We start from the raw sequence: 24,822 nt of genomic DNA, 5'->3' as shown, positions 1-24,822 counted from the left end.
TAAACAACTATTGATTTAGAACCACAAAGAGTTACCACAAGTCGCAAAGAAAACAACAGGAGCTGCCTCCACTATTCCAGCAACATTTCAACATCAAATCACCTATGCTTGGTCTAATACCAAAAACAATGTAGTACAATCAACGTAAGCTAAATATGATGTGGCTGTCCATGGTTCTGACTTGTGTGTGGGCATTGGTGCAAGTAGAAAAACATGTCGACTCACCCAACTTGTAGAGAAACTCCAATGCCAGCCTTTCATGTTGACAAAACACTATCATACAGTACAATACACATTTTTATTGTTTGTTGTCCTAGGCTACCTGGCCAAAATGCTTGCTCGCTGGCCTAACTTCCATTCATGGGCAACGTTGGCTAGTTAACATTAGCCTTTTAGGCCTACTATATGGAACTTCCATCCAATTAGGCCGGTGACAACAATGGATCAGAATCACCGTAATAGTCATTGCCCAGTATGGAGAATTAAGTAAAACCACAAGTCCAAATCCCTAGCTCCATCTATAGCTAATTTTGGAATTGGACAATTTTAGCTAGCTAGCCACCGGAGGACAGCAACACAACGAGATGCAACTATTCAAGTTAATGCCATATGCTCAATGGGATTTGTTAGGAGTGACACCTAAATCCAAGATGTCTTCCCTTGATACTCTATTTCGGTGCGCCAGGACCATTCACAGTTGAGCTCGCTCAGTTTAGCTCAACGCTGATTGGCACATTTTATGTCAAGGGAGGCCAAATGCTCGCTGGCTTCCCTTACTTTAAATTCTACGGGCGGCAACAATGTCATATTCGTTTGAGCCAGACAGCATCAGATGGATGGCCTACAAGTATAGAGACAGAGGGGCACTGTATCGCTTGCTCAGATGATTTATCCTGTAAGATACATTCAGCCTTTTGCAAATTGAAGGAAAATTATGAAACACAGAGAGACAGAGATTTTTTTGTTGTCAATTTTTTGGGAAGCCTGGCTTCCCTTGGCATGCATGAATACATGCCACTGCCATTAGAGGACAATAGTTATACCCATAAAACCTTGCGGTCAAACAAGGAAATGGTTCCAATCGTTTCTCCACCATTCATTTTCCCATAAAGGATTTTAGAAACACTTAATATAAAGGCTGAGTTTCATGTAGGCTTACCCTGGCATGACATTTTGATAGCCGTGTAAATCTCTCAAGGACAATGTGACTTATCAATATATCTGCCTGTATTTACCGACCTAAAATGAAATGCTTATTAACTGCTAATATGACAATCATAAAGCACTACAAATCCCATGAATATCTGTATGAGACTGCCGAAGATAAGAATCTCTGGATTAACTATGTAATGTTAGCTAAATGTAGTGAAGAATAAATTGGCAACATTTCTTTAAATGGAAAATTCTGTGAACTGTCTTGAGCATGTTTTAAACTGACACGATATCTGTTAGCAAAGGTGTCAGCTAGAGATGATGTGCAGGAGCTTGCAGGGATTTGTAGTTTTGCATGATGATCTACTTTGATGCTAATTAGATTTTTTTTTTTAAATCTGAGAGTAAATAGAGACGAATGTTTGATAAGTCACCTTGTCCAATTTACAAGTTTATCAAAATGTCACGCCAGGGTAAGCCTACACGAAACACAGCCCTTTTTAAGTGTTTCTAAAATCACCTATGGGAAAAAATGGTGGTGGTGGTGGAAAAACATTTGGAACCATTTCCCTGTTTGACCACTAGGTTTTATGGGTATTATGACACCTCCCCTGTGGGTCTCTATACTGCTATAGAGAGTTTCTAATAAAATAATTCCCTACAAACCTCATTCCAGTACCATGTTTCCCTATCAATTTCAAAATAAGAATTAAATCGCATATGCCCTAATCTCATCCACCACAACATAACTTCTCCCTTCTGTTCTCATTACATTATAGTACAGATTTCCTTGTAATATAAAACATATCTCTACCTTACTTTCACCCCATTGCCTCTGCCAACAATCAAACACATTTTTTAAATTACTGACCACATCTACATGCACACCAATATTCCGTTTTTATTCGGGATACTCAAGTATTCTGCTTTTGAGTTGACACATTTAAATCATCATATCCTGTTTACAATAACACGAAAAGGCTTGTATCCCGGTTATGAGAAACCCGGATAAAATGCCTGGGTTATGCTAATCTCAGAGGGGTCTCTTCAAACTGGGTAAGAGTGTACGACTTGTTTACTTCTGTTTAGGAGGGTAATTAACCCATTATTAACTTGTCATTTGAAACAGGCTTGTGTAAACCTAGTCTAGAAAAAAGGACAGTTGAATATTTACCCTACTGAAGTGATGTACACTGAACAAAAATATATACGCAACATGTAAAGTTTTGGTCTCATATTTCATGAGCTGAAGTAAAAGAGACAAGAAATGTTCCATGCACACAAAAAGCTAACTTTGCTCAATTTGTGCCAAATTTGCTTACACCCCTGTTGGTGAGCATTTCTCCCTTGCCAAGATAATCCATCCACCTGACAGGTGTGGCATATCAAGAAGCACAGGTGCACCTTATGCTGGGTACACTAAAATGTGCAGTATCGTCACACAACACAATGCCACCGATGTCTCATGTTGAGTGAGCATGCTATGCCAGCACACCAAACAACAAGGCTGTATCATGTGAGAATACCCAGATGCTCAACTGAGGGATGTAGTCATCCAAAACAACTCTTACCCCAAGACACTTCACATGACTATAATACAGCTCAAGGAACACTGCTAAAATTTCTCCCCATTGTGGAAACTCCTATGTCTAGGGTAGGCTACTCCGGAAGCAGAAGCTCTTGTAACATAGTTTGCTCTTCAAGCCCCTCCCCTTCCTTGATGTGAATGGTCTGGTGCTTCTTCACATAGTTTGCCTCAGTAAAACGCTTCCCACAGGTGAGGCAGGCGTATGGCTTGTAGGCGTACATCCTAATGCTCAGCCTCCCAAATTGTGACCGGATGACACCAGAGGAGGTAGAAGCAGGAGCCACCAGCCTCAGGTGGTTATTCTTTGAGCTGCCTCCTCTAGCCATTGTTTGAGTGTTGTTGGGCTGTTTGCTGTGTTATAGGCTAGGTACCTCTTGTGGTGAATGCCCATTCTGACCCTGTCTGCATTGGTGTGGTAAGCCTGAGGTAAGGAGAAGACAGACTTCCGGAAAGACTACCATCAGGGGAGTCTCCCACCACTCTCTGTGAAGGCTGAAGCCCAGGATGACCTGCTCTGCTCATCATAGATACTGTGGTGTTTTTATCATAGGAACAGGAGGGTCTGTCTCTATCAGCTCCAGGCCCTGCTCCATCCCTGCACTGAGACTGTGAAAAGAAGGGTCTGGGCTGCAGACTGGATCCCTAACGGGAGCCTCTGTCTCTCTGATGACCACCAGGACTGAGGTTGTTCAGTCCACCTGTCCACTTGTTGTGTTCTGTGTGGTGGTGGAGACTGTCGGTCGTGGTTCGGTCCCCGTCCCGACTCAGGAAGGAAGATCGAAGGCTTCTGTTCCAGGGTCCTGATCTGGGGCCAGGGTTTGTAACCAGCAACTTCAGAGGTCCAGTCTCTCCTGATAGCAACACAGGATATCAGCAGGTCCTCATGGACTGCAGACTGCAAACAAATTGTACAGAAAAGCATATAATAAACAATTTGCTGTACATATAGAAACATAACATGATATTATAACATGTTAACCACAGTCAAGTCCATCTCTAACACTGATTCAAGTACCTAACAATATGGAGCCATTGGAGTTTATTTAAAAAAATGTCCATATGTGTTGATTCAAAAGTTAAGTATAATGTTTTGGTTTGACTGAGAGAGGGAAAACTAAGTCCTTACAATGATACAAAAATACCAAGTCAGTATTTAATAAAATTAATACTTTGGAAAAGGTTCAACATTACATTAAACACCTTCACTACTTCATGTCAAGTAAACATGAATTAAGGCACTTATAAAACACCAGCATCAAACAACAGGACAAGGTTGTCACTTCATCCGTAAAGCATTTTTACAGACACCATCCCACCAACCGCCTCATCATACTTATTATTTCCTCAGGTCACCTCATCCAGTTCCATACTACATCCAAAACCAACACAATTATCTACAAACTAACTAGTACTACATTACATGTCATTACATACATACATGGGCTGTGTGCATTTTCTGCTGGTGTATCCTGAGGTAACTCCTCTCTGAGAATCTCTTCCCGCAGTTTGTGTTTGACTGTCTGTTTCTGGTTGTGGTTAACAGTATTGTTCCTCAGACTAGAGTTGAAGACGCTGTCCTAGCCACTGACCTCCACTATGTCGCTTCTGGTCCTGGCCTGCACTGTGATGTCGTCCCCTGGGCTGCACCCATTTGGTTCTGAGAATCCAAGATGGCCGCCCAGTCTCCTCTGTTTGCCTCCAGGGAAGAGGTTACAAAATAGATTTGACAAAAATGGCAAAAAAAATACTACATATGAAATTGAGTCAATTACCTGTTCAAGTTCATACATTATGTTAACATAACATAAGTTGTACTGGTTTCAGAAAAACCAGCCTGGCGCATCACTATTCCCATTGACGATCTATTACTGTATGTAGGCTATATGTATGTCTCTCTTACCTTGCTCCCCCATCTTTAATCCACTCAGCAGGTCAATGCTCTCTGGTCCATCTTCTATTGTCTCTTCTTTGACTATCAGCAGATCAGGCTTCCCATCCTCCATGTCTACTGACTGTAAGAGATACAGAGTGAGAGGATGTTGGATCAAGAAATATGATATGAGCACCCTGCTATGGAGCATCTTCTGATTGGGTAATGAGGGATTGCTATGAGTACTATGTTAGTTGATTTGATATTATGCAAATGTATTCATTGATTTGTGGTTATTCCGTTGGATTTCAATCACTTTTTGAACCACATAACCTTTTGATTCGAACTAAACTTTTCATACATATTTGCCCATGGTAGAAGTGTTCAGAAAGTAACATTTTGGACCTGAGTGCCAGAACATTCAGGAGAGGGAGGTGCTCAAAGTTGACCCGTTTGGCATACATCATACCGTGAGATCAATGTCTTCATCACTGGGAAAGATTAACAGTTGAGTTTGATATCATTTAAAAGCTTACACGCCAGAGTTGTCAAACTATTTCATTTTTTTTATTTATAATTTCTTACCCTTTAATGTAAATTAACTAAACCTAAATTCTATTTAAACAAATGTGAAAAGACAAAATTTTAATTATCTAAAAAGCTTGCTTTCAAAGTTGAGAGATTGGGTGTATGTAGCTAGTGAAATTAGTTTCCCTCAATTTTGCGCTTCTCTGTTAGGCATAGTAACATTCTGTCGTATCCAACAGGAATCACATGCGATAACTAATATTGTAGTTGCCTATATGCCATTTTCTCTTCGGCTACCCATCCCAGCCCCCTCTGCTCTGCATGGCTACAGAAGTGAAACCATGACCAAGAGGTGGAGTAGAGTCACGACTACAGCGCCTAGGTGAAATAGAGTCACGACTACAGCGCCTAGGTGAAGTAGAGTCACGACTACAGCGCCTAGGTGAAGTAGAGTCACGACTACAGCGCCTAGGTGAAGTAGAGTCACGACTACAGCGCCTAGGTGAAGTAGAGTCACGACTACAGCGCCTAGGTGAAGTAGAGTCACGACTACAGCGCCTAGGTGAAGTAGAGTCACGACTACAGCGCCTAGGTGAAGTAGAGTCACGACTACAGCGCTAGGTGAAGTAGAGTCACGACTACAGCGCCTAGGTGAAGTAGAGTCACGACTACAGCGCCTAGGTGAAGTAGAGTCACGACTACAGCGCCTAGGTGAAGCAGTCACGACTACAGCGCCTAGGTGAAATAGAGTCACGACTACAGCGCCTAGGTGAAGCAGTCACGACTACAGCGCCTAGGTGAAATAGAGTCACGACTACAGCGCCTAGGTGACTAGTAGGTGAAGCAGTCACGACTACAGCGCCCAGGTGAAATAGAGTCAGCGCCTAGGTCACGACTACAGCGCCTAGGTGAAGTAGAGTCAGGACTACAGCGCCTAGGTGAAGTAGAGTCAGGACTACAGCGTCTAGGTGAAGTAGAGTCAGGACTACAGCGCCTAGGTGAAGTAGTCAGGACTACAGCGCCTAGGTGAAGCAGAGTCACGACTACAGCGCCTAGGTGAAGCAGAGTCACGACTACAGCGCCTAGGTGAAGCAGAGTCACGACTACAGCGCCCAGGTGAAGTAGAGTCACGACTACAGCGCCTAGGTGAAGTAGAGTCAGGACTACAGCGCCTAGGTGAAGTAGAGTCAGGACTACAGCGCCTAGGTGAAGTAGAGTCAGGACTACAGCGCCTAGGTGAAGTAGAGTCAGGACTACAACGCCTAGGTGAAGTAGAGTCAGGACTACAGCGCCTAGGTGAAGTAGAGTAGCCTAGTCAGGACTACAACACCTAGGTGTAGAGTAGCCTAGTCAGGACTACAACGCCTAGGTGAAGTAGAGTAGCCTAGTCAGGACTACAACGCCTAGGTGAAGTAGAGTAGCCTAGTCAGGACTACAACACCTAGGTGAAGTAGAGTAGCCTAGTCAGGACTACAACACCTAGGTGAAGTAGAGTCAGGACTACAACACCTAGGTGAAGTAGAGTAGCCTAGTCAGGACTACAACACCTAGGTGAAGTAGAGTAGCCTAGTCAGGACTACAACACCTAGGTGAAGTAGAGTAGCCTAGTCAGGACTACAAGGTTGGACAATCATGGGTGGCTTGACCTGGGTGTTGATGTACATGGTGGGTAGGAACGTGACAGTACTGTCTCGACTGTATACAGAGAGAGAGATGCCTGACTAAGTTCTCTGGGCTGAACTGAGAACAGCAAAATGGTCATATATGGACCGGATCCATGACGGACATAATGACCATTCAACAACCTACCCATGTGTTTCATGAGTCTTACAGGACTGAGGCCTCCTGGGGGTTGAGCAAGCGGCATTATTGTACAATTGACAAAGTGAGGATGTGGATGAAATTGTAAAAAAATAAAAAATACATCACAATGGGTCCATGTTTTGTTCCGTTTACCATTTAATGCCTGTTCTGACAATGTTTACATAACCAATTACAAGGTGAGCAAACAATGGTATAGAAAATAAATGATCAGAATGTACAGAAAGCCCACATGTTCATTCTAGTCTACTCCTGCGCTCAGCGTCCTACCACACATTGCCTACTGAGTGTTCCCAATGTTACAATGTTTGACAGGGGTCACGTTGACATTTCAATTGTGATAGGGTTCCTCATGAGTACCACTGACATGAGAACCATGTCTGTGCTCTAACAAGCCACCGCTTCCTCCTCTCTTGGCTATAACCTTCAATACAGTAAACACATTCTGGTACAGGAACACAGGTGTTATTGTTCGGAGAACGAGTCTTGTTGTATGTACTCCATAAACATCGTCAGTGTAATATCTGGATGAAAGTTGATAATACAAAGTAAATAACAAGGAACAGAGCAGAAGTACACAATATGTGTACATTTTAAGATGTTTATTGATAGTAGGGCTGGGCGATATGGCCTAAAACTCATATCTTGATTTTTTTCAAATTCTGGGTGATATATATATTTTTTTTAGTGTTCTCTAAATAAGCTTTGTTGTACAATTTAAAAGGTCAAATACACTTCATTTAAAACAGTCTGCAATAATCTATTGAATTCAGAGCGTGTGAAGTTATACCTAGGCTTAATATAAGCCTTCCACAATCATAAGAACCACTAATACTTTTCATTATTTTATCAAAATAGTTTAGCCTGATTTTTTTTGCAATAATCACTGATCTGGCTTTCAAGTCTGTCTATGAAAATGCCCTTTTGTTACATATTTAACATTGCATAATGCAAATTCGAGAATGTAGCAGGTATGGTAGAAAATGAACACAGAGCCCATGTGCTAGTGAGTAGCCAGCTACTATTTATATTTCAAGTTTAGCCAACTTGGATCTAGGTATAATTTCACATGCTCTGAATTCAGCTGACAAGGCAAAACAGTTGGGATTGTTATGAACACACCCTTCTGTCTGTCTCCAACTGTTTGAACAGTCTGTCCACCTTATTCAGATGTTGAGGTCAAGTGGCCTACCTTATTTCTCAGAATGACAAGTTGCCAATTCCTTATATAAATTGTTTTATGCTTATTCCACATCCAGAAAACACAGACTAAACAGCTAGTAAAACAACCTTTATTTGACAAAAATGCTGCTAGCGATACGTGGTACCGTAATATGCGCATGACAAACTGAGCATACATTACCCAGAATGAATGTTCATTGGTACATCCGTTTTTAGCAGTGTCTGGTATGGTTCGAAAGGTTACCTTCTACTCTATAACAGTAAAATAATGTCTCCATATGACCGATTCTGTTGGACCAAACCTCAAATGCAAATAGCGAGTTGAAACCGTTTGTCAGAGAGGAAGAAGTGATCGCTCATCTTTATTGTTGTGAGTGATAGGGGGAGGGGCTTGGGAGAAAGAGGCAAAGCGAGAGGTTTCACTCTCGCCATAATCTGTCCAAAATAAGCCCAATGCCATTCTGCCTTTGGGGCGACTCCCCCCATTGTTAGGGCGGGGAGACATGAGCATATCGTTGTTCTATACCGATCTCTGGTGTAAATGGAAAGGTGCACAGCACAGAAGGAGCGAACGAAACCAAAAAGACAACATGAGAACAAGGGGACATAAACACTCAGAAAAACAAAACAAAAAATATTCCAAATGCGATACAGGCATTTGGAATATAGCACAAAAACATTAAGTCAAATTAATCAAATGAATTTGATATATTGCCCAGCCCTAATTGATAGGCAATACATTTGGTACAGATTTGACAGCCTTATTCTAAACGGTTTATCAAAACATTGTGCAATACATTGGGCCATTATATTAGTAGGTAGCTGTATTGGTCCACATTATAGCTAGTGTCCAATACTGATACAGGCAAGAGTTGCTTGCCTTGGGTCCCAACAAAAAGCTTTAGGCCCAACTGTTAGATTGGTCGTCTAGTGGGGATACTTGTAAACTTTACAGCTAGCTAGATTATTCCTGCAGTTGTTTACGTAGCTAACACAGTAGCTATCGAGTGGAATTGTAACTTTTATGTTAAAGAGTGGAATGCATTTTCTGCTGGTGTATCCTTAGGTATCTCCTCTCAGAGAACCTCTTCACGCAGTGATTACAGGCAAATGGCCTTTCTCCCGTGTGGACCCTTTGGTGCCTCTTCAGGTCACCAGCCTGGGCGAAGCACATATGACACTCAGTACAGCTGAAGGGTTTCACCCCTGTGTGGACCCTCTGGTGCCGCTTCAGGTTGCCAGCCTCAGCAAAGCGCATGTGACACTGGGTACAGCTGAAGGGTTTCTCCCCTGTGTGGACCCTCTGGTGGATCTCCACCTTCTGGGGGCAGCTGAAGCCTTTGTTACAGAACATGCAGAGGAACCGTTTCTCTTTACTATTGCCTGATGTGGCTCCCCCTCCCTGAGCCTGAGCTCTAGCCCTGTTGTTTGAGTTCAATACCTGATCGAAAAGGACGTGGCTGTGTGAATCGGAAGGCCGCATTGACATGGACACTGGGTTGCGATCCGTGAGGTCGTTTAAAGGGGAGTGGGTTGCGACATTTGGATTAGTCTCTAAGCTTTCCCTGTAATCTAAGAAATCTCTGCCCTGTGAGAGTCCATTTCCTAAGTGAGTATCTGCATTCCATGTGGGAGGAACGTCGCCCTCCACTTTCACCTCATCTACCACTATAACCTCCCCTTTCTTATCTAGGCACCCTTCAGAGTATACACTACTACTGTACTGGTTCCAGTCCCCTCTAGACAGATCCGTCTGTGTCTCTAAACCCAAGGGAATGTTGCCAGGGTCCATTTTTGTAGAGTAAGAACAAGACGGATCATTGCCAGTTTCTAACACGTCACCTGCGTCTCGATGGGAATGAACTGTCCTCAGGCCTGGGTTACCGTAAAGTAAATACTCTGAGCCGAGAGCAGGATGACAGCCCAGAGGTCCAAGGCCCAGTCTCTCTGGGCTCTCTGGTCTCTGTGTTACGGTTAAAGTCTCTGTATCGGTCTCTGACTTGTGGATGCCGTTCAGCGTTCCACTGATCTCTGTGACGCTGCATCTGGTATTGGGCTGCGTGGTGGCGGTGGGGTTTGCCGTGGCTGAAGAGGGCGCTCCTGCCGATCCAGTCTGGACGTCTCTGCTGTGCCGTTGGTTCTCCTCTTCTTCAGAACTTTCCTGCTTGACTCCACGACCAGCAGTCTCTGCATCTGCAGCCTGACACAAGAAGAGAGGAGGTTGTTACTGGTAACTAGTTGTATTGGATAACAATGTCGTAGGGAAGTCTCACAAGCTCCCCTATGGAAGATAAATGAGGATGTACATGTAAGCATGTGAATAGCTGAGGGGAGCCTTTCTGAAATAAACAGGCCATATTTAATTTACATAGTAACACATTTTCAATGCAACACTATTACACTAACCTCTATAACGATAACGTGCTGGGTTGAGGATCCACTCCCCTCATCAACAGTGATTGGTTGGTCATCTCTCCATGTATTGTGTCCCACTGGCTTCACAAAGCTCCTGTGGCCTCCAGTTAGATGTCCTTCACCTGAGAGAGTGATTGGGGGGGAAAGAGGTGCTTAGGTGAACTACTGTGATTGATCAACGCTATATTGTGCACTATTGACGCCGTCTAGAATTGGTAAGGATGTAAGGTAACACTTATTATAACTACTTTATGTACTACTTATTGATTGATATAGGCTGATTATGTTCCATGTACCACATTGTTTGCAATGAGTAAATAATAAGACATTAAATCAGTAAATCAGGGATCTGGTTACAATATGATATTGTATCTTTGCGCAAGGTAGTGAAGTAATCAGGGGAATTATTGCATTCTATCCAAAAACTGACCAAGACCCAATTACGCAGCCTCTGCCTTTTTTCTGCAAAATGTACCTCTTGTCATTCCTCTGTATCGGTCGAGGATCTTGACACTACTGGGACGACTGGCGAGGACGCGCTCTCGCGTTGTCCTCTCTGTGCGCTCCCGTGCCACCTTCAGTTCTAGTAGTTTCCTTCGTAATGCCCTGTTTTCTTTCTGGCTTTGAGTTATTTCTAAACGAAACACTGCATAGTCGTCGTCTACGAGTTTACAGATCTCTGCCACGGCTGCATTCGCCAGCACCTCCATGATGGAGGCAATTTGAGTGTGAAAAACCACACCGTTTGCCATTGTTAGCTGCTAACTAACCTGCATAAATAACGTCTATCAACAAAGTCCTGTCTCCAACGCGAATTAAACACTATATGGGGTAAATATGTGATGCTGTGCAGTTAAATTAGTCATTTTTTAAACATCGAAATAACAACAATAAAACATTTAACATGGAAATTGTTCTTGGTCACTGTTCACTTCCGTTAATTCTTCGTGTGAGTTTCCGGCAGACCAGTTGTGTTGCGTATTGCTGCCTTTCACAGGTCGGCGTGTGAATTGCACATTGTCAGAAAAAAGTGTTAAGGATTTTTTAAAAATCGCACCTCCACCTAACTCTACACATAAACAAACACACCACCCTTATCCCACTACTTTAGCCTTACCAGATACTACAACAGCCTGGGAGAATGGAACCCTTCTCTTAAAACCAACTGTAGATCTTCTGCAAAGAGGAAACTCTTACACCCAAAAATGTCTGTCCTGCTGCCACTGCCATATATATTTTCCGCGATTTAAGCCCCATCAGTGCAGTACAATTTAATTACCCTGTGGATTTCTCTCTTCAGGCCTACTCACCGGGGGGCTCTGTTAGCTCTGCCCACGACTGGCTCATGTGAACTACAATCCTGACGCTTTTGTTTTAACGTTTAGAAACGTCAATACTCATCGCTTGCGATACGGCCTTTAACCTTAAAATTATTCTTAATTGGGAATGATATAAGCATTCAACTGTCGTTAACAAATGATCAGCAATCTAAATCAGAGTAGATTTTTCATCAGTATGAAACAAATCATCTTGTTGATACTGAGCATACTCCCATTGGTCAGCATGGTGGAAATAACTATTTCCATCCCCATAATACCATCTGTAGGAACTCAAATTAGCATATCTTGTTGGACAAATCCAGGTAGTGAATCCCGGTTTAAGTCAAATGTCTTGCATTGGTGCCCAATGAACATGACCCAGAACAAGCATCATGATTCCACTACTTATAAGGCCACTCCTATAGACTCTATGTGCCATTAGCACCATGCGTGCTATAGTTCCTGAGTATTATCATTATCATCAAAAATGTAATTTGGTAATGGATATAAATCAAATGGATTAGGATCAGTTCCACTCTCTGGATCAGAGTTCACCCTCTCCATTGACCAATTAATCCGTCAGCTTTAAAAATCAGTCAATTTCCAAATCATAATCAAAACCCAATGAATTATCCATCCCAAATTTAGATTGACATTGTTCAGTGATTAAAACCCTCAATTTGGCATACACCAACATTGGCAGAATGTGCATTTATATTAACATACAGTATAATGAACCTATAGTTCTAGTATTAATATTCTTATCGTGTATATAATTACAGATCCGTATGTTAATTCATTCTTAATCTCATGTACTATACATGTAGCAGTGTGGAGACTTCTACAATCAACCTGATACCCCAAATAACATTTTAGACAAATCAAAAATCAATTATGGGCACAGTTAACCCCCCCCCCGCCTTCAGGCACTGATTCTCCTCATATTTCAAAGTGGATGGCCCATGATAATGTCTCACCTGGGCCGCCACCACCTTTACCACCCATTATGTCTTGTCCATTTGTCAACCCGCATACCAGCAACATGAAAGAAGTTTGGAACAGATCTCCCTTCATGCTCACTCTACGTCGACTCCTGTCACACTCCTGAGAGAAGAGACAGGAGAGAAAAAACAGTTGATAGCTTCAGTCGGATGCTGTACACCGGTTGGTGGCTCAGGTCTCTCGGTAGAAGTGGTGCGGACAGGGCCGTATTGAACGCCTTTGTCGCACTTCTTCAGCCGGTTAGAGGGGGTTTTGAGGTTCACCCCGTCCTTGGCCAAATTATCCCCGCCCATGCATCAAGACACCATCTGACATCACTTTTCATGATAACCAAGAGAGAGAGAGAGGACAGATCAGAACAACAGTTTAGTTGAGTTCATTTCTGATTCAGGAAATCCAGACAAGCATTGACTATATGACAAATTATTACTTTTACCAATTATGCTTAATACAAATCTCTAAACACATGTCAAGGAGAATAACAACACATTCTGCTGAAAGAAATGTTTTCAGATTGGCTTATACTCCCCATCACACTGTCACCTTCATCGCAGAGCCACTGGATCAGGACGTTTGAGCTCTAACCCATCGTAAGAAATCCCAACAATCCAGCAGACCCAATCTAGTGAGATTTGTATCGAAACAAAACAGAACATACAGCACAACAATACACTTCTACATATCACTCAATGCACTCCTACATATCACTCAATACACTCCTACATATCACTCAAGGTGTGTAAACTTCAATCCTAAACCTCAGAGGACTGGTAAATTCCCCCATTTTGACACAACTCGTTAAAAAAACGAATTGAATAAGAATCACTACCATTAATAATTCCATAAAGAGAAACATTGTACCCATATGATCATAGGAAAATAGTCTTAATACAGCCTACCCTATGTCAAAGGCAACGCCCTCTCCCTCTTCCCATTGGTCCAAATCACAAATATGGCTATGAACTACATCATAATGATCAGTATTACAAATTACCTTCAAATCATCATCTGAATGGCTTTCCATTGAGGGCGATCAAACCACAGTGGAAAGTCAGGACAGAGGTCATACAAACCCTTCAATGAAGTGTGTCTTACTATATTTGACTAATTAATGAAAAAGTGAAACATTTCATACATTTTGTATCCCAGGTTTACAATGAGTTTCCAGTACATTTATATTCAAAATAATCCACGTGTTTAATTAAAAAAGACTTCAGAAAATTGTGTGTGCCCCTTTAAGATACCTCGGCACTAACCCATATTCATAACCAGTAAATCGTGTGTGTGTGTGTGGTAAACCATACGGCAAAAACAAACAAAAATTGCCAGGCCTTATTTAATTGGGTGGATTTATACTTATAAAACTGCCCAATTTCACTAACTGCTCTCTTAAGACCATAACCTCAGGAAACATTTCAAAAAGAGAGAGAAAATGACCCCCCCCATTCTCCTGGAAAAGAAAGTGTCAATTTCCCAGCGTACCTATAACCCCTTTCCGTAACCTAATCATTGCAACCTGTTGCATTCATTTAGTAATAATATAAACCTGTTGTTTAACAAATCTAGAACCTTCAAAAAGTTGCAACAGTCAAAACTAACAGCAATCCACTTTAATGACTGGACACTGTTCGGAAACAGATTATCGTTTGAAATGAAATGACCTTCCTGCTCAAATTCACTGGTGTTAAACTACAGAATTGAGTAATGATAACAAAAATGCTGCCAAAGCATATCTCCCATACAACTTAGTCATATCTCTACACCAAACTAACCCACTGTGTCCTTTACAGCCTGATACAGCCCAGCGAGCACCACACGCTTTCACCAGCGGACTAAAACAGGGCAATCATAGTCGATAACATATTTCCATTCAAATGATTAGAAGGCGCTGTTTTCATTTCAGTCTACCCAAACAATACGACTCTATATTTTGAATACCAACCTCTGCTTCACACTTATTAAACATCTAGTATTTTAAGATGAACCTGTAATGCGTCAAATGTATAAAATACATCAGCCAATTCGCAAGCATATATTCAATACATATCCATAGTTGAATTTCAATCAGAATCCCAGATTTGAGTCAATACCGTAGACCCAATGCTATTGAAATAACAAAGTGAATCCCGCAAATAACCCAATTACAATGGTTTTGGTCGTCTTAACATCTGGCACATAACGACACAATTTCCAGAAAATAGCCTTACAGTTCCTCCATGTGTTTCTCCGCAGAGATTTTCGCATGCGCAAAGGGAATAGATTAGCAGTCAACAAGTTAAATCGACCTCCATTGATGTAAAGCGAGATCATGCACGCGCCTTTTAATAAAAGCGGATTATGTTTTCTCATGCAACATATTTCAATTACTTCAATTACAATTACTGCATCACATTAGCTCCGCAATGATCATTTGTTTGATGAAAAATTAGTCTTTATACGACGTTATAAGTATGAACATAATCTTGTAATTTCTCCACGATAAGCCATTGGAGTTTAATATAAAAAATGTTTGTGTTGACTCAAGAATGAAGTATAATGTTTTGGTTCGACTGAGAGAAGGGAAACTCAGTCCCTGCAATGACACAAAAATAACCAAGTCAGTCAGCACAGAGTACATTTTGTAGTTCATTTAAACAAAATGGTCATACACTCACAATGTGAAGTGCAGCACTTTTATTGCACACAATTATACACGTGACAAGTAAAATAACTTTGATCTGATTCCCTCGCTTTGATCAAATGAATTTTAGAATGGCTTGGAAAAGGTTCAACATAACATTACACACAGCTTCACTACTTCAGGTCAAGTAAACCTGAATTAAGGCACTATAATTTCCTCATTATAAAACACCAGCATCAAACAACAGGACAAGGTTGTCACTGTTCATAAGTAAAGCATTTTTACAGACACCATCCCATCAACCATATCATCTACTCTGCCTCATCATCCTCATTCTTACCTCAGTTCACCTCATCCAGTTCCCTACTACATCCTAAACCAACAAAATTAACTAAACTAACTATCTAGTACTACATTACATGCACTATACTCTATACATGGGCTGTGTGCATTTTCTGCTGGTGTATCCTGAGGTAGCTCCTCTCTGAGAACCTCTTCCCGCAGTGTGTACAGGTGAATGGCCTCTCTCCCGTGTGGACCTTCAGGTGCGCCTTCAGATGGTGCTGGTGGGAGAACCTCTTCTCACACTGGGGGCAGCTGTAGGGTTTCTCCCCTGTGTGGACCCGCTGGTGCCTCTTCAGGTGGTGCTGGTGGGAGAACCTCTTCTCACACAGGTGGCAGCCAAACGGTTTCTCCCCCGTGTGCATCCTCCGATGGCTCTCCATCTGTTTGCGGAAACTGAAGACTTTCCAACAGAATGAACATGGGAAGCACTTCTCTTTGCCACCGGATCTACTGATAGCGTCACTACTACTGTTATTTGCCAATGGGCTTGTGTAGCCATTTAGTGATGAGGCACTGGCATTGTCTGAGTTCTGGTTTAACATAAGGAGAGTGTGAGGAGGATGAAGGCCAGGGAGTGTCTGTGTTGTCGCAGGGTCCATGTTCCAGTTTATAGATCCTATAGGAGGCTGGCTGAAGGCAGCACCTGTTTGTGGAGTAACCTGAGGCGCCATCTGTCTCTCTGAATCACAACTATAGGAGCAGGACGGAGCATCGCTAGCAGAGTCTGTATCTGTTCTCTCCTGCCGCATAAGGACACCTCCCCGACCCTGCAGACCAAATCTACCCCTTGTCCTGGTCACAGCCAGTCTGTTGTCATGGAGTTTAAGATCGGTTGTGGTTTTGTGTTTGACAGTCTGTTTCTGGTTGTGGTTAACAGTGTTGTTCCCCAGCCCAGAGTTGAAGACGCTGTCCCATCCACTGACCTCCACTATGTCGCTTTTGGCCCCAGCCTGCTCTGTGATGTCATCCCCTGGGCTCTTGGCTGCACCAGTCTGGGAATTCAATATGGCCACCATGTCTCCTCTTTTAGCCTCCAGCAAACCACCTACAGGCAAATGTTACAATCCAGACTTAACAAACATGACAACAGAACAAAAGTCATATACATAGATTTTGTGTGTGTTATTTGCCTGGTGATATGATATGACTGTCATGTTGATATACATAGTATGGTTTATTTTTGAATTTCTTACAAATTGTATTGATATTTTTGTTTATAAATAAAGTACTCATAAGGTTTCATATGTGTTTAATAAAAACATTTGTCAGGTGCATCACTATTCCCATTGAAGATCTATTACTGTATCTAGGCTATATGGATTTCTCTCTTACCTTGCTGCCCCATCTTTAATCCACTCAGCAGGTCAATGCTCTCTGGTCCGTCTTCTATTGTCTCCTCTTTGACCAGCAACAGATCAGGCTTCCCATCCTCCATGTCTACTGACTGTTAGAGATACAGAGTGAGAGGATGTTGGATCAAGAAATCTGATATGAGCACCCTGTTATGGATCATCTTCTGATTGGACAATGAGGGATTGCTATGAGTACTATGTAAACATGTTAGTTGACTTGATTACCTGACACGTAAATGGTTGGATAATTCAAATGCAGGGTCCCACACTTAAAACAAAATTAATCAACATCTGGGCCTGTATCCACACAGCCTCAGAGTAAGAGTGCTGATCTTCCCATTTAATCATAATTATGACCTGAAAGGCTAAACTGATCCTAGATCAGCACTCCTTCTCTGAGAGGCTTTGTGGATACGGGCCCTGACCTAATACCATTCAGACAGTAGTTCACAGTGGGCTCACCTCAGTGAGACTGTGTGTGGTCCTGTGCTGCTCAGCTGGTTTCTCTGTGGGTTCAGGAGGAGGTGTAGGCTGGTTGTCCTCCATGACCATGGTCCCCTCAGGGTTCCCCAGACCCTCCTCACACCCCTCATCCTTCACCAGCAGCACCTCTGGACCCTCATCCTGGAAGAGAGGTGATACAGATTACAGACATACACTCCCTCAGGTACGTACACACACACACAGAGATAATATAACACTTTCAACATGGAGTGTTTACCCATCCCCACTGTTTGTATGTATGAAGGATCCCCATTAGCTGCTGCCAAGGCAGGGCCTACACTTCCAGGGGTTCAGCACAATTAAGGCAGTTGTACAATTTTGAAAACATTACAATACATTTCACAACACATTAAGTGTGTCCCCTCAGGCCACTACTCTACTACCACATATCTACAACACAAAATAAATGTTATCATGTTTGTGTGTGTGCATGTGTCTACGTTTAGGTCCTATACTGTAGTTACAGAATGACTACAGCTGCACCATCGAGAGCATCCTGACGGGTTGCATCACTGCCTGGTGTGGCAACTGCTTGGCCTCTGACGGCAAGGCTCTACAGAGGGATTGCATACGGCCCAGTGAAGGCAGTGATGCAACCCGTCAGGATGCTCTCGATGGTGCAGCTGTAGAATTTTTTGAGGATCTGAGAACCCATGCCAAATCTTAGTAGGTTTTGTCCTGCCCTCTTCACAACTGTCTTGGTATGCTTAGACCATGTTAGTTTGTTGGTGATGTGGACACCAAAGAACTTGAAGCTCTCAACCTGCTCCACTACAGCCCCGTTCGATGTTAATGGGGGCCTCTTCGGCCCGCCTTTTCTTGTAGTCCACTATCCGCTCCTGTGTCTTGCTCACATTGAGGGAGAGGTTGTTGTCCTGGCAGCACACGGCCAGGTCTCTGACCTCCTATATTATCTCATCGTTGTCGGTGATCAGGCCTACCACTGTTGTGTCATCAGCAAACTTAATGATGTTGGAGTCGTGCCTGGCCATGCAGTCATGAGTGAAGAGGGAGTACAGGAGGGGACTGAGCACGCACCCCTGAGGGGCCCCCGTGTTGAAGATCAGCGTGGCGGATGTGTTGTTACCTACCCTTACCAACTGGGGGCGGCCAGTCAGGAAGTACAGGATCCAGTTGCAGACTAGTTGTTGGACTAGTAACCAAAAGGTTGCAAGATCGATTCCCCAAGCTGACAAGGTAAAAATCTGTCGTTCTGCCCCTGAACAAGGCAGTTAATCCACTGTTCCTAGGCCATCATTGTAAATAAGAATTTGCTCTTAACTGACTTGTCTAGTTAAATAAATAATTAAAGGTGTTTAGTCCCAGGGTCTTAAGCTTACTGATGAGCTTTGAGGGCACTATGGTGTTGAACGCTAAGCTATAGTCAATGAATAGCATTCACATAGGTGTTCCTTTTGTCCAGGTCTGAAAGGGCAGTGTGGAGTGCAATAGAGATTGCATCATCATTACCACCTGGTTATTATTTTAAAAAATGTTAACAGGTTTTAACAGGATGCCTAGGACCTTTTCTGAGATGCATTGTGGATACAGGTCCAAATGCGATGTATACTAAAGAGAATCTCAATGAAAGTCTTAGAATGAAAAGTCCCATTTTGTGTTTATTAAACATAAGTTTTAAATACACCATATGAAAACCACACAGACACATCTCAACAAAAAATGAACTTGATAAACTGCATTCATTTTCTCATTAAACATGTCTTGGGGGATAAAAAAATTAGGTCGTTTAAATAGAAGTAATGAAACAGGCGTTTGTGAACATCACATATTCTACACAGTGCAAACACAATATGTAACAGTGTTTTTAGGCTTATGTAGCTTATACAGTGTACAAAACATTAGGATTCACTTTCCTGCTTTTTCCATGACGTAAACTGACCAGGTGAATCCAGGTGAAAGCTTATATCCCTTATTGATGTCACTTGTTAAATTGACTTAAATCAGTGTAGATAAAGGGGAGTTGACAGGTTAGAGGATTTGCAAGCCTTGAGGCAATTGAGACAGGGATTGTGTATGTGTGCCATTCAAAGAGTGAATGGGCAAGACAAAAGTGCCTTTGAAAGAGATATGGTAGTCGGTGCCAGGTTCACCAGTTTGAGTGTGTCAATAACTGTAACGATGCTGGGTTTTTCACACTCAACAGTTTCCTGTGTGTATCAAGAATGGTCCACCACCAAAAGGATATCCAGCCAACTTGACACAACTGTGGGAAGCATTGGAGTCAACATGGGCCAGCAGCCCTGTGGAACGCTTTCGACACCTTGTAGAGTTCATGCCCTGACAAATTGAGACTGTTCTGAGGACAAAAGGGGGGTCAAACTTAATATTAAGAAGGTGTTCCTAATGTTTTGTGCACTCAGTGTATATCATATCACACAATGTCTGGATGCAATATTCAACACTGGAATCTGTTACTCTCGTTATTTAAAATGCATCTGTGGGTCTTTTCTGCTGAAAACAATGAAAATGTGTCTTTAATGCAGGGTTTGATCTAAATGCCAGAAGCTATCGCGTGGAATGATTACTTTCTATGTTATAGAGTGGAATGTTTTTTCTGCTGGTGTAGCCTGAGGTAGCTCTTCTCTGAGAACTTCTTCTCACACTGGGGGCAGCTATAGGGTTTCTCCCCTGTGTGGACCCTCTGGTGCCTCTTCAGGTCACCAGCCTGGGCGAAGCGCATATGACACTGGGTACAGCTGTACGGTTTCTCCCCTGTGTGGACCCTCTGGTGTCTCTTCAGGTGGCCAGACTGGGCAAAGCGCATATGACACTGGGTACAGCTGAATGGTTTCTCCCCTGTGTGGACCCTCTGGTGCCTCTCCACCTTCTGGGAGCAACTGAAGCCTTTGTTACAGAACATGCAGAGGAACGGTTTCTCTTTACTATATCCTGATGTGGCTCCCCCTCCCTGAACCTGGGTTCTATCCCTGTTGTTTGAGTTAAATTCCTGATCAAAAAGGACATGGCCGTGTGAATCGGAAGGACCCATCGACGTGGACACTGGATCGCAATGTCTGAGAGAGTGTAAAGGGGAATGGGTCGCAACATTTGTATTTGATTCAAAGCTTTCCCTGTAATCTAAGAGATCTCTGCCCTGTGAGAGTCCATCTCCGAGGTGACTATCTGCATTCCATGTGGGAGGAACGTCGCCCTCCACTTTCACAGTCACCTCATCTACGACCAGACCCTCCCCTTTCTTATCTAGGCACCCTTCAGAGTATACACTACTACTGTACTGGTTCCAGTCCGCTCTGGACAGATCAGTCTGTGTCTCTAAACTCAAGGATATGTTGTCACGTTCCATCTCTGTAGTGTAAGAACAAGACGGATCATTGCCAGTCTCTAACACGTCACCTGAGTCCCGATGGGATTGAATCGTCCTCAGGCTTGGGTTACCGTAAAGTAAATACTCTGAGCCAAGAGCAGGAGGACAGCCCTGTGGCCCCAGTCTCTCTGGGTCTGATCTGTGTTCAGATCCTGTGTGTAAAAGCCTTTGTGTTACAGTTAAAGTCTCGGTGTCTGTCTCTGACTTCAGGACGGCGTTCAGCGTTCCACTGACCTCCGTGATGCTGCGTCTGGTCCTGGGCTGCACTAGGGAGGCAGTGGGATCCTCCGGAGCTACAGGGGCCACTCCTGCCGCTTCAGTCTGGATGTCTCTGCTGTGTCTTGGGTTCTCCTCTCCTTCAGTCCTCTCCTGCTTGACCCCAGGACCTGCAGCCTCTGTATTTGCAGACTGACACAAGAAGAGGGGAGGTTATTATCAGTACATTAGTTGAATTGGATAACAATGTTGTGGAGAAGTCTCACAAGCTCCCATATGGCAAATACATTATGATGTACACGTAAGCTAATGAATAGCTGTGTGGAGCCTTTTTGAAATAAACTTGTCACATTTGATATACTGTAATTTTTATGCAACACTATTAATCTAACCTCTATCACAATAACGTGCTGGGTTGAGGTTCCACTCCCCTCGTCAACAGTGATTGGTTGGTCATCTCTCCATGTATTGTGTTCCGCTGGAGTCACAAAGCTTCTGTGGCCTCCATTGAGATGTCCTTCACCTGAGAGAGTGATTGGGGAAAGGGAGGTGGTTAAGTTAGGTACTGTCAATGCTCAACTGTATATTGTACCCTATAGACACTGTCTAGAATTGACAAGGATGTAAGGTAACACTTCTCATAACTTCTTGATATACTATTTATTGATAAATGTCAGTCATGAAGACAGTCGTGAAGAGGGCACAACAAAACATATTCCCTCTCAGGCAACTGAAAAGATTTGGCATCGGTCCTCAAAACCTAAAAAGGTTTTACAGCTGCACCATTGAGAGCATCCTGACGGTTTGCATCACTGCCTGGTATGGCAACTGCTCGGCCTCCGACCGCAAGCCATTACGGAGGGTAGTGCGTACGGCCCAGTATATCACCGGGGCCAAGCTTCCTGCCATCCAGGACCTCTATACCAGGCCCTAAAAATTGTCAAAGACTCCAGCCACCCTAGTCATAGACTGTTCTCTCTGCTACCGCACGGCAACTGGTACCGGAGCGCCAAGTCTAGGTCCAAGAGGCTCCTAAATAGCTTCTACTCCCAAGCCATAAGACTCCTGAATATCTAATCAAATGGCTACCCAGACTATTTGCATTACCCCCCCCTCCCCCCAGGGATTCAAACCAGTGACTTTTTGGTTACTGGTCCAACACTCTTAACTGCTAATCTACCTGCAGCCCCAATCCAGAACCTGGTTGGAATATAACATTGTGTCTTTGCGGAAGATGGCAAAGTAATCATGGGGAATTATTGCATACTATCCAAAAACTGACCAAGACCCATTTCTGGGTAACACATCTGGGCCCGGTTTCCCGATAGCAATGGAACTTAGGCTTCGGAGTGTTTTAAGATACATCTTTCCTACAACGGCCTAAGATTTCACGTGTTTCCCAAAACACCAAGCAGAGAGAACCTTCGCTTAAAGCCCATTTATGCTTGATCCACAGGCTCCGTACGTAGGGTGTGACGCAATTGCGGAGCATCCGGAGGCTTGTGGAGGCCAAATCCAGCTCTGTACAGCGATGCCATGCGCCTCTCATATTGTGTAACAATGCAGAGGGCTCCGTATAGCTCCACACTGACATGATTTGTTGACACTAGGTGGGGGTGGTAAATCCTCTATAAACACAAACTCACTTTCTTGACAAACAAACATGGAGAACTTTAACATAAGAAGTTCACAAAAAAGAGCATATTTATGATACCTAGTGTACGGATTTCAAAAGCAGTGCAGCCTTTTAAACGTTTTTGGGACTTACAAGATTTTTGAAAACTTGCAAGGGGTACTGACACTGGAAGACCTGCCCTCCCTGGTTCCCATTGAGCCTGTGTAGGGATCAGATCTGTTACTTGTTTTAACAGCAAAGTTGTTTGATTTAGTTGATTTTATGGGTATTTTGATCCATTTATGAGAATCCTGTTTCCATCCCTCAGAAGGTGGCGGAATGCACATTAAATTGTGCGATCGCCAACATACCATTGAAGACAACTTCCTTCAACAGCTCTGTGCTGTTCCGCGAAACGCAAGAAGTAGAGGCCATATCACCGTAAATGTATTAAAAGATATAGCCTGCCTATACTGTAGGTAGGCTATATTTTTTCAATGAAATCAGTGTCATGTTCATTAACTTGTCTTTTTATTTTGCCAATGCTTACGTCGGGTTGAGCATGCAGCGCCTTTATGCAAAATGTACCTCTTGCCACTCCTCTGTATTGGTCGAGGATCTTCACACTTCTTGGACGACTGACAAGGACGCGCTCTCGCATTGCCACCTCTCGTGACACCTTAAGTTCCTGTAGCTGTAGTTTCCTCCGCAATGCCCTGTTTTCTTTCTGGCTTTGAGTTATTTCCAAACGAAACACTGCATAGTCGTCGTCTACGAGTTTACAGACCTCTGCCACGGCTGCATTCGCTAGAACCTCCATGATGGAGGCTATTTGAGCATGAAAAACAATACAGTTAGCCATTGTTAGCAGCTAGCTAGCGTTATATAGACAACATCTATAAACCAAGTCCTGTATCCAACGCGAGGGGTAAGTATGTGATGCTGTGCAGTTAAATGAGTCAAATTTGGATTTCCATGGTGTTAATGAACGTCTAAATAAAAACGCGAACGTGGAAATTGTTCTTCGTCACTGTTTACTTCCGTTTACACTGAAGTGAAGATAAATATCCGCGTGTCGTCGCAACACTTAAAAAAGTACCTCCGGGTCACAGACTTTTAGAAATTCTTCAAAATTAAGATCCCCCAAGTAATAGTAGAAAACTGTCAAGAACCTGCATCTATTCATATTTAAGTTACATTTGCATTATAACCGGAAAGCGGAAATCGGCTTGGGCACACGAGCATGCTTTTGCGGCACAGTCGATAGCGCGCCGGACCTCGGGCTAGAAGGGTTCGAGACCTGCTCCCTGCTGTTTCATTACATTGGTGTCGGAAGTGATCGGACCCTGCATCCACGACAGTGCGTGTGCTTGGCCGGTGAGCGCGTTCCTGTAAGACGTAGAGCCTCAAGCTTGCGCGAGGATGCGCTCTTTGAAAGGAGTGAGTAGTGTAAGGACCCTGGGTTTATAACCGCAGAAATCGACTCTGCCGCACGAGTATATGCTTTTGCGCCTCACAGTCGATAGCGCGCCGGACCTCGGGCTCGAAAGTCAAGGGTTCGAGACCTGCTCCCTACTGTTTCATTACACTATTTTGGGTGCTGCAGTAAACGTTTTGTTGGGAATAGTAGTGTTTGTAGAATATATTTGGTGTCATTTCATAGGGCTCTGAATAATATGGAGTGTTGCTGGCCTTTTACTCCACCCATTCCATTGGGACCAACCTCAGTCGCCCATGGAATAACACCATATATTCTACAGACCCGACTGAGTATTTCCAACCCCACTTTTACATTGGCGCATAGAATCGTTTTCTCTCTCTAAGCCAATAATGTAATTCTTAGGCCTACAGTGTATTGCATTGGGACCAATGAAATCAGTGGAGTAGAACGGGCTTGCTGGGTTTTTAGACCACAGTCATCCAAGAAATAACACCATATATAGACAC

General features: G+C 43.2%; 2 protein-coding genes across 5 annotated transcripts; both read right to left on the bottom strand.

Moving 5' to 3' along the window:
- Positions 1–4,644: 4,644 nt before the first annotated feature.
- On the bottom strand, positions 4,645–15,166 carry LOC118363009 (zinc finger protein 34-like). Of its 4 annotated transcripts, none has more exons than XM_052485345.1 (5): positions 15,085–15,166; positions 13,421–13,499; positions 12,853–13,194; positions 10,548–10,678; positions 7,074–10,341 (listed from the first exon to the last, which is right to left on the bottom strand). In XM_052485345.1, the coding sequence occupies exons 3-5, from the start codon at positions 12,947–12,949 to the stop codon at positions 9,169–9,171; spliced, it is 1,401 nt and encodes a 466-aa protein (XP_052341305.1). In that variant the 5' UTR covers positions 12,950–13,194; positions 13,421–13,499; positions 15,085–15,166; the 3' UTR covers positions 7,074–9,168. The 4 variants fall into 4 exon arrangements, 3 of the variants coding, with proteins under 3 accessions (XP_052341305.1, XP_052341304.1, XP_052341303.1); XM_052485344.1 differs by having other exon boundaries at positions 12,853–12,979; positions 15,085–15,148; XR_008085485.1 differs by lacking the exons at positions 12,853–13,194; positions 13,421–13,499; positions 15,085–15,166 and adding exons at positions 4,645–4,752; positions 11,032–11,538 and having other exon boundaries at positions 8,323–10,341.
- Positions 15,167–15,535: 369 nt separating this feature from the next.
- On the bottom strand, positions 15,536–24,025 carry LOC118363003 (zinc finger protein 143-like). The gene is made up of 6 exons (XM_035743760.2): positions 23,464–24,025; positions 21,653–21,783; positions 21,279–21,452; positions 17,657–17,818; positions 17,175–17,286; positions 15,536–16,887 (listed from the first exon to the last, which is right to left on the bottom strand). Exons 1-6 carry the CDS (start codon positions 23,735–23,737, stop codon positions 15,929–15,931), a joined length of 1,812 nt encoding a protein of 603 aa, XP_035599653.2. The 5' UTR covers positions 23,738–24,025; the 3' UTR covers positions 15,536–15,928.
- Between the last annotated feature and the right edge of the window lie 797 nt (positions 24,026–24,822).

This window comes from Oncorhynchus keta, chromosome 29 (genome assembly GCF_023373465.1).
Source record: "Oncorhynchus keta strain PuntledgeMale-10-30-2019 chromosome 29, Oket_V2, whole genome shotgun sequence".
NCBI lineage: Eukaryota > Metazoa > Chordata > Actinopteri > Salmoniformes > Salmonidae > Oncorhynchus > Oncorhynchus keta.
Note: the sequence above shows the minus strand (reverse complement) of the source record. Positions and strands in the feature narration are given on the sequence as shown.